Below are 15,858 nucleotides of genomic sequence, written 5' to 3'. Positions count from 1 at the left end.
AGTGAAGGTGTTTTCATGTTTGAAGTATCTTAGAGTGAAAATTTCAGTGGTCTGGGTTTAAATCTAATAATTTTTCCTGTCTTGCAAAGATAGAGGTGACCTTTTCACACCCACTTCACACCCAGTCCCTCAAACAGTCTCATTCTTTCTTTTCAAGTCTTTGCACTTTGTGTGTGTGTGTGGTGTGGTGTTCTTTAACAAGCATGTTCTAACTATGGAGAGTGAAGCTTCTCGTTGTTATGTATAGAGAGAGTTATGGGAAATAACAGCTGGGTTGAGGCTGCAGAGCTGCTTGACAAAGAATGTGCGTGGGTGCTGCTTTTGCAGCCTCGGAAGGCTTGTAATCTGTAGCTCTGCTTCTCTCCATAATCACCTCGTAATCCCAGAGGAAGAATTGAATTTTCAAAGGGTCTCAACCGAGTCTAAATGACACATGCAAGGTTTTGAGGCAGCTTTTGAAAATGGATATCAGTAATTCCAGGATATCTGGGTGTTTATCTCTTCTGGGCAGGTTTCTCCAAACACTAGCCTTTGAAAGCACACCCCCTTTTCCATGACACCCCCACCCCACCCCACCCCCGCAATGTTATACTAGTACCTTGATGCACTCAAAAACCCACTTCCGCTAACTGCATAGCACGTCTCCCAGCGCTAGGGCACTGTCTATACGGGCACATTACAGCACTAAAACTTGCTGCGCTCAGCGGGATGTTTTTTCACACCCCTGACCGAGAAAGTTGTAGCACTGTAAATTGTCAGTGTAGACAAGCCCTAAGACAGCACAGCACTTAGCACAAGGCAGCTGCAAACATGAAGTGAGACGATCCCTGCCCAGCAAGCTGTCAGTCTAAGTAGAGGAGTCCAGCAAAGGATGGGAGGGGAAACAGAGGCATCAAGAGGTGGGGTTGCCCGACGCCACGCAGCAAATGAGTACTGGAGCTGGGAACAGAACTCTGGTCTTCTGAGACCTGGACTAGTACATTGTCCGCTGGCCCATGGTTCACCTCTCTTCCTTGGTTTTCTGTGTCTTGAAGAAGACTTTAAATCAGGAATTTTAAATGGTCCCACACACTCTAATGGGTTTAAGCTAGTCCATATTGAAAGGCTTATTTGTGAGCTCTGTACAGGTCTGTTGTCTATATACTTGAATTGCTTTAGCTAAACTGAGAGAGCCTAGCTTTGGAACTGCTAAGCTTTAACTAGACTGGTCTGTATTGTGCAGAACTAATTCATGTGAATTGTCTGTGTCCAGTTGGTAGGCCTGTCTGTCTACGAGTTGTTTTTAATGCACAGTTTCTTAACCTTGTGGTATTGTTTATTGATTTACAGCAGTGGTTCTCAAACTTTTGTACTGGTGACCCCTTTCACACAGCAAGCCTCTGAGTGTGACCCCCCCCCCTTATAAATTAAAAACACTTTTTTATATAGTTAATACCGTTATAAATGCTGGAGGCAAAGTGGGGCTTGGGGTGGAGGCTGACAGCTTGTGACCCCCCATGTAATAACCTCATGATCCCCTGAGGGGTCCCGACCCCCAGTTTGAGAACCCCTGATTTAGGGATATAGATAATCTTTTAGGATTCTAATAAAGACAAATTACTCATCTCACTTGGTTACAATCTGCATAAGTGCTATACTTGTGGTATCCCAGATCCTTCACTTCATAACCCTTCTCCATATCACTAAAATAATTCCATACTTTATCAGCAACCTGAGTAGTAGCTTAAATGGCTGTTATTGAGAGGGTTAACCTCTCATTTTGCTCATTAGTATTGCACAACAGAGGATTGATTCACTTTTGTACGTGGACATTAACAGTCATTTTGATTTGAATCAATGCAGACTGTGGCAACTCCACTGAATTCCAAACCATACCTTAGTGCCCAAATTCACATTGCCACAAGAAGCTTCCTTCTGCTTCTAACTGATAAGGAAACTCACAACACATTAATCTCCTTCAGACTTGCCTACGGAGAAACTGCAATGGAGTGGCACCAATTGCAAGCTGACTGGAGCCTTACTGTCTTCATTTATTTGCTCTGATACAAGCCATCTGTGATAGCTGTTGGTGTACTACACCAGTGCAAACCCCAAGCTGCTATAAAACAGTTTGCACAGGCTCGGCCTATTCCAGTTTCCTGCAGCGTGAGCTGCACCTGTGCAAACAGCAGCTGATGATGGTTGTGTTTTAAAAATCAGGTCACTCTTTGGGGGAGGGCCTGTATCTTATCAACCAAATGGCCCCCCAGATTTGCACCTCAGACTACACCCGGGATCCTGAAGCGACATTCCAAATTTCAAACTGATCACAGTATGGATTTTAGGAAAGGATCAAAAATTTGGCTTTAAACAGCAACCTTAACTATGCTACAGCTCTTACAATGCCATAATCGCTTCATGCATCAGTCCAATGAAAACATATGAGTTTAAATCTGTTGTTGGACCTATTGGCATATGTTAATTGCAGCTGAAAACAGATTACACAGCCTGCTGTTTCTGCACCACTTACTGTGTTTTCAGCATTAAAATAATCACGCAGTGGAGCTTGAAGGAAAGTAAAACACTTGAGAAGTGTAGCTAGGGTTATTGAAGAAGCAATTAGATGACAGCATAAGCGTGGAGCAATAAAATGGAAATGAAAATTGATAGGCTTAAAAGCTTGCCATCCCTCCCACCCCCCTTTACAAATGTTTAATATGTTCGTCTGTATTTGGAAGCTTGTCGGTGACACGCTTTAGTTCCTATGGTTTTTGTAATTAGGTATCGCTCCTTGAGATGGAGAATGCCTCGCGTGAACCGTGCCAGACGATTTTTCAACTTTATACATCTCTTTCTGTGCTCGCAGTCATTAGCCAGCTAGCAAGCGCCAACAATATCTGTGTTGATAGACGCTACTAAAACTACAGTCTCTCCCAGGCTGCTTTATTTATTGCTGTTCCTCATTTTATTGTTGGGAGGCTTTGCATCTGTTTTGTGGATTAGCTCCTGGATTGTTGCTTTAATCATTTTAAACTAAACAGATACTTAAAGGAAAACTGTCCTCATTCTGATCAGCCTAGCAGTCTAAAAGTACCAAAGAGAGAAACTTTTTTGCCTTGAATAAACCGTGAGACATTATTAAAACCTCTAAAATGTGCACGCATCTGGCCTTTGTGTTGCAAGTGGAAACTGACTATGTTTTTTTCCATTCCTGCTTGCTGCCAGGATCTGAAAGAATGTCATTTTTAGTGTATGGCTAGCGCTGGGCACGGAAATGCCAGCTTGCAATGGAAAGGCTACTCCATTTCTGTCTGGGCAAGGTGAGAACTGCCCTTCTGCTCCTGCTTCATCTTCGCCTGTAAGCTCATCAAAGACACAGTCTACAACTGTTGCCTTGACTTGGGAATAATGTTAGCTAAGTAGTGACCTTGGCGAAAATACAGGCTGTCCTATGCCCTAACTCTCTCTGCTGCCCAAAAGACACAAGTAACCAGCATGTTAGGATGTTGGCTCTAATATTGTTCTGTGTTATACCCTGTGTATTACTCAGGAATCTGCCCATTTCAGAGCTGTGCCAGAGGAAACTGTACATTTTCCATTCAGTAACAATAAAGGAGTTCTTTAGTTTATGCTGATGCCGACTCTGGTAACATGTATTTAACATAGTTGGAACTTTTTACATTTGCAAACGTACTGTAAGCACTTCTGAAAAGTTCTACTTACAACAGAACTTCTGAGACTGAACTTTCCATTAATCCGAGGTCTGTTTTGTTGCCTTGAAATCTGCATAGTGTGAGAATTGTGTAGATTGTCTCTGGGGTCTGTACGTTTAGAATACTAAAGTTCTGGCTGGACTTTATGCTCACAGTTCTTGCCAGAAGTGGTACATGCTTGGCCTAGGGAAATGCTGTGTAATATAACTTGGCTGCAGACTTTTGTGTGTACTCTCAGGTTTAGCTTTAAAATTGTAGACACTTTTTGGAAGCTGGGGGCAAGAGAAGAGTAAAGTCACAGTCAGTAATCCAGAGTGCGTTTTACTGAAATACATATTTTCATAGCTATGATTATGTAGCCCAGCTAATAAAGTCTCAGACTTACAAACAAGTAAGAAAAGAGACACCCATTCTTTGGAAATCTGAACATCTGGGGTGAAATCCTGGTCCCCGAGGAGTCAATTGCAGTTTTGCTACTGACTTCAGTGGTGGAGTTTTGCACGCTTATTTTGTCTCTGTTTTCCAGAGTGGGTTAACCGAAATGGTTTAAATAGTTGGCAGATTAGAATATTGACTTACTCAATTCTATCTTCCTGAAAGACACATGCTTTACAACTGCCTTAAACCTCGATAACTCTGGCAAATCTATGGAGTAAAGAAAGGAAGTTTTGTTTTGATCTCCTCTCCTGGGTCCATTTTGGATAAGGATGCCAGTGATTCGTTGGGGGAGGATAAAGGCAAAAAGTAACTTGTTCAGTGTTCCCTAAGGGGAGTGGGGGAGGATTGGACCAGGTTGTTTCTTTTTGACCCTGACAATGGTTTGTGTAAGGAAGCTTTGTACAGGAAACGGGGGTGGGGCAAAATTAATAACTTCCCAAATCTAAAGTGAGACCGCAGAAGGGTCTGTAGAGGGGCAGCTAACTCCTGGCCACATGACTGTCTAGAAAATACAGTGGGAGAATTCACCAAGATTAGTCCACAATAGAATCCAGCTGACGCCATCAAGATCCCCATCCATAGGTAATAGTAGAGTTTGGTCGGGATTTTTACATCTACACTTAGCAGAGCATTTATGCTCTTCGCTCCATTTACTTGTATTTAAAGTGCCTTGGCAAGGGTGGAGCTGCTTTACAAATATCGCTGTGGACTTCTATTCTTCACCCAGGACACCCCCTTCGTAGGAGCTCCTTCAGATGTGTGGCATGACTCTCCATCACATGTATAAAATGCCAGCTAGCAATTAGACTAGTGATTGTAGTTGTTTTTCCTTCTTTTTAATTTCCTCATTGCTTAGGGTTTGCTGATTAAGATGCTGATCCAAAAGTAATGCAGATATTTCCCTCTAGGTGATCATGGTGCTCAGTTGGGCCTGCATGGTGGAGGGGGTGACGGAATGGGAGACGAAAACGCTACTGTGGAAGAAGGGGAGACTAGTCCAGACCCACAGCCACAAGGCCGAAGGATGCGGAGAGAAGCCTGCACCTGCCCATACTGCAAAGACAGCGAAGGACGGTAGGATTTGCTAACTGGGTACCTCAAACTGTAAGCGGGATCGTCAATATGATGGTAGGGAGTTTCAGAAACCCAGAGGGATGGAGACTGTAGGTCACTTAGCAGCCTTGGCCTTCAAGAACTAAAGTCAATCCAGGCCGCACTCTTAATAAAATAGGTTGACAGGTCGGATGATTGCAGTAGTGCTCTCTCCCGGGAGCCCTAGGCCAGGTCTGGTGTAGGGTGGGTAACAGTAATTTTGGGGCACATGCTGGGTGCCTCATTTTAAACTGACGTGGTCAGAACTGAACAATCTTGGTCTCTCCGCTTCCCATCCTTGTAGAACTGGAATAGTGGAGTGAGGGGCTGATGATGTCAGACTGGGTTGGCATCAGCTCAGTTGCATGAGAGGAGGAGGGAAACTTGCACTAAATCTACTAACGTTCTGCTTTGGTTACAGCTAGTGTTATAGTTCCTGGGTGCTCCTGAAACTAAACTTACACATGGAAGCTGTTCAGAGTCTTTTGTTTTGTTTTTTCCCCTTAAAACTTCGCCATGAGTAACTGAAAGATCTTTACTGTCTCTGGATTGAACGTGCACTGCGTTTGTGGTCATCCGGTTATAAAGCGTTTGCTTCAGTGGCTTCCTCTTCCATTGCTAAAGTATTATCGGGTGCAGAAAAAGGGCTAAACCTTATGGCTGAAATGAGCATGTTCCTGTTGTGAGAAATTGAGGGCTGAGCCCTGTATATTCCTGTGGCCTGGGTTCTTCTGCCAGAGAACAGTGCTCCAGAATGGCAGGGTTTGTTTAAAAATGGGGAGAGACTGGTCAGAGTGAGGCGGAGTGGAGTCTAGGCTCCTAGTGTCTACTCTGTGCTTCGGTTCCTGCATTGGAGAAATGCAGCTAGCTCCCTGCCTCGCTGGTGAGGAGACCTTAGCACGTGTTAAAGCTTTGAGAGCGGTATCGCAGAAGGCGCTAAAGTAGGGCTGAAACAAAATACAGAGTCAGCGTAAACCCCACAAGGCCAGAAATGTGCATCGGAGACCGTAATTCCCTCCTTTTTGGCACCTGGTCACGCCTAGGTCTTTAGGGGGTATCTCCAAACAGTGGCAGGGCCATTGGTGTACATTAAGGACAGAATTTCAGTTGTCAGCTATGTGACGGGCCTGCCTGGCCAGTAGCGGTCGCTCAGAATGAACAGCAGCTTGAGCTCCCCTTTAAAATCTGTGAACGCAGCCATTCCCGTTCCCTCCGTCCCCTCCCTGCCACCGCCTCTTCCTCTTTTCCCATTGACTTGCTCTTCGTGTCATACCCCGCGTGCCCCATTGCTGGGCTCGGCCCGCATGCCCCATTGCTTTCACAGTGGCTTTGTTACACTGGAGCATTTTTAGTTAAAAATGTACTGAAAAGGGGAGTGGGGAGAGACCCCATGGAACAAAAAGTTTCTTACGCACACAGTGAAAATAGGGACAGGTTTGTTGAGGAGCCACCTGTCGGGCCATGTCTTCTGACGACTCCTGAAGAGGCTCCTGGTTGCAACCTCTTCTGTTTTTTCACTGAGGATTTAAGTGACTCCTCTGTGGCCCCTCTGAAGCCCTCACATCCACCGTCCCCCCTCACCCCCCCGACTTAGACTTTTTAAAACTGGCAATTTACCTGCTCGTAACAGTTCCCAGTCTGACTTTAATTGGGGAGTGTTTTCGTGCACATGTGGTACAGGTTTGACTCTCCCAATAACACTTCGCTCTTTATAAGAACCTGTCATCCAAAGGTGTGGATACAGTTACCAACCCAATAGCGCTCAGCATCTTTTATCTCTGGAGTACCTTGTAGCCACCAATCCCCAAGGACGCGGACGTCCTCTTCGTTTGACAGAGGGTTAGACTGAAGCATCGAGTGGGAGCTGACTTGCTGGTGGTCATAGAGCAGAGCCAAGACTAGAGAGCCCTGATTCCTCTAGCCAGGAGACCGTCCTGCCCACTTCCCTGTGTTTCTAATGTCAGCCCAGCATCTGAGCAGTAAGTAGGCATGTCTAGTCAGTGCTCTGATCAGTGACTGGTAACCTGGGGTTTCCATTGTGTGAGCTCAGCAGCCACGCCGGATGCCACGTTTAGGAAGCTGATGTTTCACCTCCCTGTTAGCGAGAGTTGAGAGGCTCTGTAAATTAATGTCTTGATTGATCTGGATTCTTCCAGGGGTTCTGGGGATCCCGGTAAGAAGAAGCAGCACATCTGCCACATCCCAGGCTGCGGGAAGGTGTATGGCAAGACGTCCCACCTGCGGGCTCACCTCCGGTGGCATACTGGGGAGAGACCTTTCGTCTGCAGCTGGATGTTCTGCGGGAAGCGCTTCACGCGCAGTGACGAGCTGCAGCGGCATAAGCGCACGCACACAGGTAAGCCCGGGAACCTGCCCTGGCTGCGAAGGGAGCAAAGGTGCACTTAAAGCCGGGGCTGGGGGAGCCTTCACATTTTCTCTAGCCTTGTATGTATGTTGCAAGGGTTTCCAAGATCCTTGTGATTGCCAGCGCTCTCCACTATATGCCTGGTGTTGCCCAGTGTTCATCATCTGTTGCTTTGGGTTTCTGCAGTACAAGTATATTTACAGGTTCTGTCACGAGCTGTACAAAACCATGACTCTTCTGTTCATTCGCAGCTGCATTAAGTGAATCCTCTGCAGTACTTTCAGCTGAGAAGTTTTCCTCGCCTTAGGAGCCCCGAAACAAGGAACAGCTAGAACTGTTCAGAAAGCCGCCCGCAGGGGGAAGTAACATTCAGAGTAGGGGGAGATAAATGTGAGAGAGTCTGAGAGGCCATCATGGAGACAGAGCCAAAGAAATAACACATCTGAGCCCGATCTCACTCTTGAGAGCATCCACACTGAGCAGAGCCCTGTTGAAATCCGGGGGAGCTCTTTGTGAGTGCATGATTCACAGTTCAGGGTTAGGGCCTACAATGTTATGGGGGAGAGGGTGTGTTTTACTCCACATAATAAATTCAGTTTGGCAAGTGGGTGGATGAATTCTTCTTTGCTACATCCCACATAATTCTGAGACTTTGGTTCTAGTGCTGTAACTAAATTGCTTTTGACACCTGGTATGTTTTCATCACCAGTAAATCTGCTTTGGTCAGAAGTTGTATAAAGTGAAAGAGAAAGCCGGTGAGAGGAGAATATGAAGACACTTGGATGTTAGCAGCTGGCGGAAGGCACTGACTGCAGGTCTTGTGAGAGCAGGGCTCCGCCCCTCAGAAATAAGCTATCTTTCACTGAAGGGCAGTTGAAAAGTGCTGCGCCCCCTCTCTGTCCCTTAATATCTGTCGAGATTGCTCTGTGAGCTTCATCCAGGCAGTAGCCGAAAATTGCTGCTTATTCAGAGTTCTGTTTGTATGTTGAACCCTTGTTTGTTTGTTACAATGTGGCTCTTCCTGGTGGAAAGGTTTGGCTTCCCATAAGGACGTTAAGCAAGCGCATTGTTGCAATGGCTGAGCGGTTCTTCTCTCCCGTTGCTGTTTACAGGTGAGAAGAAATTTGCCTGCCCGGAGTGCCCAAAACGCTTCATGAGGAGCGACCACCTGTCCAAGCACATCAAGACCCACCAAAACAAGAAGGGAGGCACAGCCAACAATGTGGCCATGAACGTCTCTGCGGTCTCCATGGACACAGGGACTTCAGAGGGAAACAGTGGGCCAACCCCATCGGCCCTCATCGCAACCAACATGGTGGCCATGGAAGCCATTTGTCCCGAGGGCATCGCACGCCTTGCAAGCAGCGGCATCAATGTCATGCAAGTGGCAGATCTCCAGTCCATCAACATCAGCGGGAATGGATTTTGAGACTCTGTGAACCACAAGTCATGGACAGTGTCCAAATCTGGGGTTCAAGGTAGCATGGGTCTAAGAGCCGACTGGAGAGGGAGAAGATAAATATTTCGTTGCTAGTGTGCTGAGATGGTAGGGTCAGTCACACCTTCTAGCACGAGAGCCCAGTTCCTCTCTGCCAGGAATGCTACTTGAAAACAAGGCCCGGCGATCGGCTCAGACCTCTGAGGCCCAGTGACTACATGGGGATGCCAGAGCTTTTTTTGACTCGACTTTCCCCTCTCCCCCATAACTTCTCCCCTGTCTTTCCCTCAGTAGGTACCCCTGATGCCAACATGCCTTGGTAAATGTATATGATCATTGAAATACTTTTTAGCGCAAAAAAAAAAAAGATTCTATATTATTATTATATATATAAAAATATAAAACGTGTTCATTTGAGCAAGGGAAAAAAATTGCTGCGACCAAAGTGTTTGGTCTATTTTGATGCCTTATCTTTGAACAGATGACCCCGTGGGTAGTTAATGAGACAATACCCAAGCTGTTGTTCAGATGCTATATTACATTTTACATTGTAACCTTAAGAAAATTAGCCTTTTGTATGCTCTGCTTTTAGGTTTCTTTTTTTCCTTAATTTTTTTAATTATTTGGGTGAGGTTTTCTTCATATAAAACAGTCACCCTCTTCCTTCCCCGCCTTATTCCCTTCATTGCTTTATTTTAAATTGTATTTGCTGCAGAGATTCTCTTATCCAAGTTATTTTAACCCTTGCTGTTTCATTCGGAGCATAAGTGTACATGTAAAATTGATTGTAAAGGTTTTTGTGCGGGTTCACTCGAGCTATTTACCAGAAGAGGGTCCGGGACCCATAATGCAGTCTGAGTTTTTTGCAGGGGAGGGAAGGGGAGTCTTGGGCAAATTTATTTTTCTGCAATCGGTCTTAAAAACAAAACGCCAATGTCAGTGCGTCCAGGGCTGGTGAGATGAAGACACCTCAAGTGTCGAGTGGCAAAAACCAATGAATTAGCTGAAAATGCAGTGGAGAAGAGGCCACCGATAACACTGTGTCTATCCAGAGTATCGTGCCTAGTCTGATTAAAATGTAGCATGAGGGGATGCCTGTTTGCATCCCTAATCTGAGGGTTACTGCAGAGCAGCTGCTGATGCTAGTGCAGAGGGTGAGTAGAAATACACTGTTGGTCAGACTGGCAGGCTGCTGGTACATTTGTAAATGGCAGGGAGTTTGTCTGCCAGACATGGACATCAGGCATCGGGTGCTTAGTGGACATGTTACGCAGCCCCGTGCTGGGGCTGTTTGTTAATGGGACGCAGGTCTCTTATTCAGATTAAATCATCACATCATCTTGCCGGATTTTTTTTCTTCCAACACTACATTGCTTTTCTGTCTCCAAGGCTTCCCCGTTCTTTCAGAGATTTCCAAACCAGTAATTGGAAACAAAGAAATTTCCTGGCCATCTTTTCCTCTTAGTCTTTTTCAAGCCCATGGTGGGTCTGGAGGCTGGTAGTTTTGAATCGTTCTAGACTCCTCTGTCCAACTCACTCTTGGTCCCCCGCCCTTCCTGCTGCAGCCACAACAAAGTGGGTGTTCCCTAAGGCCCGTCCATTTCCCCTAGCCCTTCTGTGAAGCCCAGCTGAAACGGAGCGAGCTGTCCCTACAACAGCATAAAATTGCAGGAAGAGGACATCGTGCACTGTAGATTATGTGGGGGCTTCAGGATTTAGAATCCCTCCAGATGAGAATTCAGTCACCTTCATGTGTGTCACGCACCCTCCCTTGACCCACAAATCATCCTTGATAATGAAGCTGTGTGTCATTCGTGAACTCATGCATTTCAGTGCTTGGTGACTTCTTTAGTAAATCTTTGGTTCAGAGACACCTGATGGAAAGACAAGGGCTTGAAGAATCCTCTAGGAATAGGGTGAATTTTATTTAATTAGGACGATAAGCAGTGTTCTGGTGTGTTTTCATATAAAAATAAATGCAGGAAACTGCCATATACTCCTGCAACCTGGTGTTTAATAGCTTATTAGTGCAGGCAGGTGATGGTGGTTTTAATTTGTAAGCTGGATCTTCTGTTGAATCCCTTTGCTAGGGAAGGTAGAAACATTGGGGTTTGCATTAACCAGAATCAAGGCTGAGCTGCAATGGAGCCCTTGTCTGGAAGAGCAGGAGGCAAAGGTCTGTGTCTGATGTGTGGAAAGGTTTTTATATTTGGAACTCTTGGAAAATGCAGCAGCTTTGGAAGTTAAAAATTAAAATCCCTTCGTATGGGTTGCTGTTGATTATGTAACTATATATAATATCAAACCATGTAAAACAAATCTGGTGTAGGGTGCAGAGGATTGTTAGGCCAGTGTTAATTGTTCCTCTCAAAAAGAGGAAGGAAAGAGGTAAGTAGCAGGTGGGAGGGCAGGTATTACAGTGGAATCAGTGTCTCTCTCCACATTTTGGTCCCATGGTTCTTGCTGATTTTCAGCACACATGGAGGTATTGGACTCTCTTCCATTCCCTTTTCATGCTTTTTGCTGGGAGGCTTCTAGGGAGTTTTTTATGCATGTGCATGGAATTGCAGGAAGGCATCCTGTTTGGTAGGGAGAAACCCCAAACAACGTTGGGGTGAAATAAAACTTTATATGAACCTGAATCACACCTGTAAATGGTGCTTACTTTCTCTCTAACTAAAAGCAAGTGTGATTCTGCTGTATATTTTATATACACCTTGCATATAAACACTTCTTTTCACCTGTTCTACCTAAGGAAAATACACTTGAAATGAGGCAAATGCCGTGTGCTTAGGGGCTTTATAAGAAAGTTCAGGAATGGTGGATGTTCTTAATTATTTCATTAGCTCTCCCCCAAACCAGTTGCTGAGAGCACAGAGGCAGTTTTGATAAGAAAGCCACTCATTGGCACCGACACTGAGAGGTGGTTTTTGCTGAGTCTAGTACAGCAGGTTTCTTCTCTATTCTAGTGTTGCTTGGAAAGTGAGGGAGATGATGCATCAAGGCTTTTGGGTCAGGAATAGCAAATGAGACCATGGTGTTCCAATCAAACAGAAGCTAACAGTGTGCCTCTCGGAAGATTATTGCTTGGACACTGTGCAGTTCTGGGATCTAAGCATCCTTCCTGCGTCAAACCAGCTGAGTTCTAGAGAACTGAATTCTTGGCGAGGTGGGGAAACAGATGTGTTAGTCAGACTAGTATCATGGGATAGCAGTAACAGATCATTCTAAAACGACCAGGGGCTTCTGTGCTGCTAGCTTACAATACCACAGACGGGCAACTTCTCTCTGAATTCCCTTTTCTCTTCCACGAGAGCCAAATTCTTTCCCCTCGTCATGGGATGTGATGCAACCCAGAACACCAGGAACCAGTATTTCTAATCAAGCTGCCATTAAGACACACAGGCTGACCATGGTTGCTAAGGTAGCTGGGCTCTGAAGAGCCGATCACTCAGAAATAACTTTTTTTTTTTAGCGTAATGCAAACCTCAGCACTAATCCCCAATTGTCTTGTTCGCTTTAAAATCCTGTTGTTTTTTTAACTCTGTATGAAAATTCCCTGCAACTGGGGGATATTACAGGTTCCTTTCTCAGATCTGAGTTAAATTTTTGGCAAGGTCTGTCTGTCAGCCAGTTCCCTTGTCTTCATTCTGGGTGTGGCTCGCTCACTTAGGTTTGGAGAGAGATTTCTTCCACAGCGGGATGTGAGAGTTTTGTACCTTTACCAATTCATGACTGCGCGGTGACCTTCCCTCACCAGACTCTGTGTCTGTTTTCAGATCATCAGCATGCTTTGTCAGTTTCAAACAGCAGTACCTCCCCCTTTGCACCTGCAAAATGCCTCCTTGTCTTCAAAGCAGAAATCGGTGCATGCTGGCAGGAGGCAAAGTCCTGCCAAACTGTGAAGTGTGAACACATTTTTACCTTTTAAAAAAAATAAATACAGGGAGGGAGGAATCTTAGCTATCACTGTAAATTCCTCTGGCTGATTTCTTTCTTCTCTCTATCTCTATTTTTGGACTTGTATATTTTTATATAGGAAACTTTAAACATTTGTATTTTTTTAACAATCTGTGAAGCACTATGAATTCCAGTTGTGTCAAATGTCAATATCTTCCGCATCTTGTGAATACTGGAAGCTACGGATGGTTAGTAGAAAGCAGTGTTTAAAAAAAAAAACACACATTTCAGTAACTGACTCATTAGGCTATTCGGGTGCCCATTGCTAGAACAGCTACCTGAGAACATTGCCAATTCCTCCTTGTCACTTGCATTCTTTAATGTATTGAGGTCCAAGGTAGATTTAGAGAAGTTCTGGAAACTACCCAGGTTACATCACTTGGTGACCACATTGTCAGTAGTTATCCAGTATGTCAAATGCAGCAGAATGCTGGGGGAGCACGTTTCTCCACTGAGAACATAATGTACTTTCATCTTCCGTCCACATAGCTGTCCACTAATTCAGGATTGTCACTTAAGAAGCCTAGTATAACCTGAGAAGGGTTCGAAAGGATCCCTAATTGTAATTTCCTTGTCCTTGTGGGGCTGTGTAACCTAACTAGAAGGGAAAGTGGTGGTCAGCCTGGACGGTATTGTCTTGTTTCTAAAGCGCCGTCTTTGAGGAATATTCTTTGGACTGAGGTTTCTACAGGTTTCACTGTGACATTGTTGAACAGGTCCCAGCAATGGAAAGTTCACCACAGAGGAATGGTGCTTTTTTTCCACCCATTAGGGAATCAGAATTAATCTGTAGTTTCCTGTGGAAACAAATGGCCCTGCATGTGTCTCCGCTCCTCAGTGATTTAAAATCTTAAAAATCAGACCCATTACACTCAGGGCTGTGAAAGATTGTGAGCCCTGAGTGCTGTAGATAGGTCATCCTAACTCCCGGTGTAGATGGAGCGAGGTCAATGGGATCTTCTGTTGACCTGGCTACTGCCTCTGAGAGGTGAATTAGCTCCATTGGCAGAAGGAGTTTTCCTGTCTACATAGGAAACATGGACGCTTCGGCACAGCTTGTAGACATGGTTACACCGTGTGTCAGATCCAAGAGCAGCAGCACCAACGTAGGCATCAGGACAACTTTTTACAGATTGGAGGTGGAAATCAAGCAGAAGACCACGGGTATGGACTGTGCCTTGAACCTAGGTGAAGTGGCTGGTCCTAGCTGCAAGGGCAATGCAGTTCTTGCCCAAATCCAGGCAAACTGTAGGGTAGATGTTTGCTAAAGGCTAATTCCCAATGTCCCGTCCCCATCCCGGTCCTGTTAACGTACATGATGGACCAGCTAATACAAAGAACATAAAGTATCTGAGAACCTTGGTACAACCCCATAGCCTCTCTGGCCCAGATCCACAAAGGTTTTTGGCTTCTAACTTTCATTGATTTCAGTGGAAGTTAGAACCCTAAATACCTTTGTGGATCTGGGCTTTTGTGTCTTAGATAAGCCCAGCTCTTTGGGGGCAGTGGGAAGAAGAGGTGGCAGAGGGAGAATGTACTCTTGGGCTGCTGCAGCTCTTGGGGATCTGAACAGCCTCTCCATTTGCAAAAGAAAATTTTGCCTTGAGGTTTAGAAATGAGATTTCTCCGTCCCTGCTGACCAGCCACAGCTTTCACGGACTTCACCGGGAGCCTCATTGCTATTGCTCAGCTCACTTTGGCATGCATTAGCCTCTCCAGTCTCATTAGACAGTCGCTTGTTAATACCCATCACCCTCCTCTGCTCATTCGGCTTGCCCTGTTTACCAACCGCAGTTGAGGGCCTGTAGCTGGCTCGCAGCAGACTATATCCCGTGCTGTGCCAAGTTCCATGTGCCATACTGGGCCTGGTATACTTGCTTTGTATCCTACGGTAACAGGTTTGGGTTGGTTTATGGTGGTTTGGGCCACAATGCTGATGGCCTGTTGCAAACTCAGTGGGAGAAATCTTGACCCGTTTACAACCAAGGCAAAGCTCCCGTTGACGTCAGTGGGGCTAGGTGTCACCCCTGTGTCTGTTGCTTCCGTTAAATGAATTGCACTGTTCACCCAAGCACATGACTGGCTGCTTCTGTGTCAGGCTCTCAGGTGCGACGGGGAGCACCTGTATAACTTTGAGATCTGCAGTTCCCTGTGGAATTAACTGTGCCTTTTTATACAGGGGTTCCAAGTGGCCAAACCGTTTGCAGGCAGGATTGTACTGGGCTGTTTTTACCCTTTTTTTTTTTTTTTTTTTACCCCACGATGGCTCAAAATGGTCTCTTCCCGCTTTAATCTACCCAGCCCTGTTTTTCCTCAAACTTGATTAGCAATTCACTTCCCCCACCCCGCCTGCTGGGGAAATAACACGTGTCCACTACTCTATGCATTACAGTGGGGTTGTGTGCATCGGCCTGGCTAGTTCAAGCCAATGCCCGTTGCTTTTGTGAGCTAACGTGCGCCAATACCCCCCCCCCCCCCTGCCCCGAGGGTTAGTGAAACCATTTCACCAGCACTTCCTGTAGCTCCCTGGTCCCTCCTCCGACCGCCTCCCCCATCATTCCAAAGAGGAGCCTCAATTCGATTCACCTTTTGGGTGCTGACAGCACACGCTTCGCGCAACCTGTAACACTGGCAATAATTCTTTCGCTGTGTAAAGACTGTTTTATCCTGTAATAATGTCTTTGTGCTTTTTTTTAATCCAATTGCCGATGTAATGATGTCAGAAACACATTTTAAAAGTGTTTTTTTTTTTTTTTTTTTTGTACAAAGATTAGATTAAAATGTAGTTTGGCTCCTTTGTAAACCGATTACAACTTTTTTTTTTTTTTTTAAGGTAAATAAACAAGCGTCTACGGACGGCATGGTGACGTTTG

At 45.4% G+C, this 15,858-nt stretch overlaps 1 protein-coding gene across 1 annotated transcript in view; it reads left to right on the top strand.

Moving 5' to 3' along the window:
- The window catches only part of SP1 (Sp1 transcription factor), a 33,894-nt gene extending 18,053 nt beyond the window's left edge, over positions 1-15,841 (top strand). The window contains exons 4-6 of the mRNA XM_077839001.1: positions 5,039-5,204; positions 7,379-7,578; positions 8,700-15,841. Coding sequence (XP_077695127.1) covers positions 5,039-5,204; positions 7,379-7,578; positions 8,700-9,016 — 683 coding nt within the window. The 3' untranslated portion in view covers positions 9,017-15,841. The remainder of the gene's footprint in view (positions 1-5,038; positions 5,205-7,378; positions 7,579-8,699) is intronic.
- Positions 15,842-15,858: the final 17 nt, after the last annotated feature.

This window comes from Eretmochelys imbricata, chromosome 20 (genome assembly GCF_965152235.1).
Source record: "Eretmochelys imbricata isolate rEreImb1 chromosome 20, rEreImb1.hap1, whole genome shotgun sequence".
Lineage (NCBI taxonomy): Eukaryota > Metazoa > Chordata > Testudines > Cheloniidae > Eretmochelys > Eretmochelys imbricata.
The sequence above is the reverse complement of the archived record's forward strand: the minus strand, read 5'-3'. Positions and strand labels throughout refer to the sequence as shown.